At 43.7% G+C, this 3,994-nt stretch overlaps 1 protein-coding gene across 1 annotated transcript; it reads right to left on the bottom strand.

Annotated features, from left to right (window-relative positions):
* Nucleotides 1–1,124: 1,124 nt before the first annotated feature.
* On the bottom strand, nucleotides 1,125–3,784 carry LOC120962141 (probable LRR receptor-like serine/threonine-protein kinase At1g06840). Its single transcript, XM_040386096.3, has 6 exons — nucleotides 3,335–3,784; nucleotides 3,069–3,218; nucleotides 2,517–2,800; nucleotides 2,374–2,425; nucleotides 1,986–2,236; nucleotides 1,125–1,873 (listed from the first exon to the last, which is right to left on the bottom strand). The coding sequence occupies exons 1-6, from the start codon at nucleotides 3,513–3,515 to the stop codon at nucleotides 1,379–1,381; spliced, it is 1,413 nt and encodes a 470-aa protein (XP_040242030.2). The 5' UTR covers nucleotides 3,516–3,784; the 3' UTR covers nucleotides 1,125–1,378.
* Nucleotides 3,785–3,994: the final 210 nt, after the last annotated feature.

Genomic DNA, 3,994 nt, shown 5'->3' on the forward strand with positions numbered 1-3,994 from the left:
GAACATTATTTGGAACTATTCAAAATTCCACTAAAACAGAATATTTTTCGAACATGAAAAATATGCATTTTATAAATCTTGAACAATTATGCACAACCAAAGTATTTTTGGAAAAATTGGGAACATTTTTTGAATTTTTAAAAAATTGGAACGAGGGAAAATATATTTAAAGATCCGAATAGTTTTTGAAACGGGATTTATTTTGGAATTATGAATATTTTCGAAAATGTGAAAAAAAAGAAATTCTTAACATTTTACAAAATATATTGAATTTCCAAAAATAAGAACTGGGAATGCAAAAAAGGAGAAAAAGGAACCGAAAACTAAAAAAGAAATATAACACACACAAAAAAACAGTCTGGCCCAGTCTTGCTCGCATGTGTGAAGCTCCCACTATTTACATATTGTGCGGCAAATAGGGTTTTCCCAACTGCATGGGCAGAAAAATAAGTGTGTTTGTTCGCTGAAACACAGCGCGCGCGGCCCACATACGAAATTCGGAACAAACCATTTTTCCTTTTCGAGGACACAGAAAATTTGTATTATTTTGGATAGATTTTGTATTTCTTTTCCATGATAAAAGGACCAAAAAACGCATGTAACACACAACAGTTCGCATCTCAGCCAACACACTGGCAGGCACCGAAACGACATTTGCTTGTAATGCGCGAGTAAAAATCCAAAAGAAAGAAGCGTTGAAGAATTGAACTCACGACTTCAAAGACCCAACCACGTGCTGGTAGGCAGTCGAACAAATGCGTCCTTCGAACCCAAGGCCAGTGCGAATATTTAAGAACATACTGCAGTCTAAGATTTGAAAGATTTTTTATTGATTCTTTTTAAAAAATTCAATAACAGTAATAATTATGAATTGCCGAATATTCTTGGAAACGAACAATTTGGAATTCCCTAATATTTTAGAAAATGCAAATTTTTTTTTGCAAATTCATGCATTTTTTGGAAAAACATGAACAAAATTCGAAATAGGAATAAACACGCTTCATTTGTTATTCCTATTTTCACAACTTACAGGGCAATGTGAGCTTCGTCAGTTTGTTATTCCTTCCCAATGCATGCACTTGGTCGGTCAAGCCGGTCCATAAGAAGCAAATCTCACAAGGGAATAGAAACGTCAACAATCACAAATTTTAACCAAATTTCTAATAGCTCACAAATTCGTAATACTAGCTCCTGACTAGCAGCGAAAACGGAAATGGAAATTTGAACAATCACAAATTTCTAACGAAAACTTCTACCAGCAGCAGAGCACAATTCCTAAAAAGGCACAAACGACACATAATACACACATCCATACACCAGCAACCATATACTCCTATATACATATGCAGGCTCCACACAAACAAACAATTAATCTTTCTCAGCGAGGGTTGATGCTGGGCACCACGCCGCTCAGCAGGTTGCTGCCGGACACGTCCGACGTCGACATGTCGTACTGCTCGTTGCCCATCCGAGACCCGGTTGCTGTCGACGACGATGCTGGCGTGTGGGTGGGATCCATGGCCACCGACTCCGAGGGCACGCCGTCCGTGTCGGGCGTCATCTGCCAGATGGTCTCCAGCTCCCTGACCACCTCCGCCATGGACGGCCGCGCGTCCGTCTCGTCCCGGCAGCACCGCAGCCCCAGCGCGGCGAACCGCTCCACGCACTCCCCCGGCACTGACCCCATCCGCAGATCCACCACCGACAGGATCATCCCCGACTGGTTCGCCGCCACCACCTCCCTCACCAAGTTCTTTCCATGAGAAATAGGCTGCATCCCCGTCAGCAGCTCCAGGAACACCACGCCCAGGCTGTACACGTCGCTCTTGTCCGTGAGCTTGTGTGTCAGGAAATACTCCGGGTCAAGATAACCCTGCCAATTGTACACAAAACCAACTCAGTCAATCAATAATGCAGCTAGCTAGTAGATGGTGGACAACATATATATGTGAAAAAATGATGGTACAAGAGAAGAGCCTGCTCACCGGGGTGCCCTTGACGACGGTGGACACGTGGCCAGGGGCGCTCCCCTCTGTATCCGGCAGCGGAGCAAGGCGCGACAGGCCGAAATCGGCAACCTTGGCTACAAACTTGGAGTCGAGTAAAATGTTGCTGGCCTTGATGTCGCGATGGAATATCGGAGGGTCCGCTTCCGTGTGCAGATACAGGATGCCCCGTGATGATCCCAGTGCGATTCGTAGCCTCATGGGAAAACTTGGAGACTCTCTAGCTTTAGCTGTTAGTATTACGTAAGTGAACCACCGGCTAGTTAGAGCAACTTTCGACACAGGACAGGCAAAAATAGTTTGCAAGCAACCAAAAAAGAATGATAATTTTGAGGTGGCTAGCTACAGATCGAAAACAAGTCCTAACCTGAAAGATGATCACGTAGAGTACCGTTTGGCATGTACTCGTACACCAGCATCTGCAATATATACATGCATGGTTCACAGCATGAGTTTGTATTTTTGATTATTAGTTTATAGAAAAACAAAAGTTGCAGGGGGAATAAAAACCTGCTCATCCTCTTCGTCGCAATAGCCAAGCAAAGAGACGAGGTTTCGGTGATGCAGCCTGGACAGCAACTCTATCTCTGTGAAGAACTCCCTTGAACCCTGAAGAGATCCCTCTTGTGCACGTTTTATTGCTGCTACTTTTCCATCAGCCAACACCCCCCTGTATACTTTTCCATACCCTCCTTGACCAATTAGTGCCGACTCACTGAAATCATTTGTACAGTTTGATAATTCTTCGAAAGTGAAGTCTTTCACGCCATCAATTTTCATCGGAATCCTTTTCGCTGCAAAATCAGTAGAATATTGTCATCGTGTAGCCATAACTATTTCTTCACAACTGTAAAGCAGCAACTCATATTGAAAAGTCAAAAGAACAATATATTCAGTGCTGCAACTCTGTACTAACAAAATCAGAAGCAAAAGAAGTGTGTTCTAATAAATAAATAAATAAAAATGGACGACTGAAACACTATTATTACACTTTATTGAATACGAGATTGAATCATCTAACAGTTTTAGACCAAAGAAGGTAGAAATGAGGGGCTTATATACCGGTGCGTTTCTTTGAAAACTGTCTTGAACGCCTTCTCAATATGATGAGAGTAATGAGTGATGAAAGAACTGCCGCTGCAGCAAAGGCTGCGATCACAATACCAACAATGGCACCTGTACTGAGACTTTTCTTTGTACGACCCGGCAGTACTGAAAAGAAAGCATCATGGGGAAATGTTGAATAATTGCTACAGCTGCTGGATATACCAAGACAAAAGATTGCAACGAAACGAAGTATGGAGCGGAGTGGAGATAAAATAGCATACCCTTCTCATACCACCCTGGGTCGAAGTTGATAAGCTCATAGGGCCCAAATATATCCGAGTCCGCGATGAGCCACCCTGTGAACATGTATCTCAGTCTCTGCACTTCACCCGAATTAAAAAGAATGGTGTTGTTTGGGAACAGCTTCAGCGTCATCTTGAGCCTTGGGCCTTCTTCCCACATGAAAGTGGTAACTTCCAGCTGGTACGAGTTGAGAAAGAGCCCCGACGACAGGTACTCCTGAAACTGCGCTTCATAGGGAACAAAATCCCAGAATCCTGGACTCTTGAGCCGGTAATCCACGTAGAGTGGAACGCCACACGAGCATGGATTTGGTGCCTTGAGTACGCTTTCTAAAGGAAGGTCGGTTGCGCATGGCGCACAAAGCGAGCTGTTATCTATGGAGCCTCCTCCAGGATTAACTTCTGGAGTTGATTGACAATACTGAGCTATGTTCACAAAGTGAGGGTTTTCTCTGAAATACCAGAAGCCAAGAACACACACGCGCTCTACCAACTGAGCTAGATGAGCGAGTGATTCCACATATGAGCCCCTAGACCATCTTTCTGTACCTGTACGAACTCACCACGGTGCACCAAAAGTACAGAGCACCTGCAGAAAGAGGGGAAAAAGAGATTATGATGGATCAGCTTGAGGGGAAG

Source organism: Aegilops tauschii, chromosome 3 (genome assembly GCF_002575655.3).
Source record: "Aegilops tauschii subsp. strangulata cultivar AL8/78 chromosome 3, Aet v6.0, whole genome shotgun sequence".
In the NCBI taxonomy this organism is placed as follows: Eukaryota; Viridiplantae; Streptophyta; class Magnoliopsida; order Poales; family Poaceae; genus Aegilops; species Aegilops tauschii.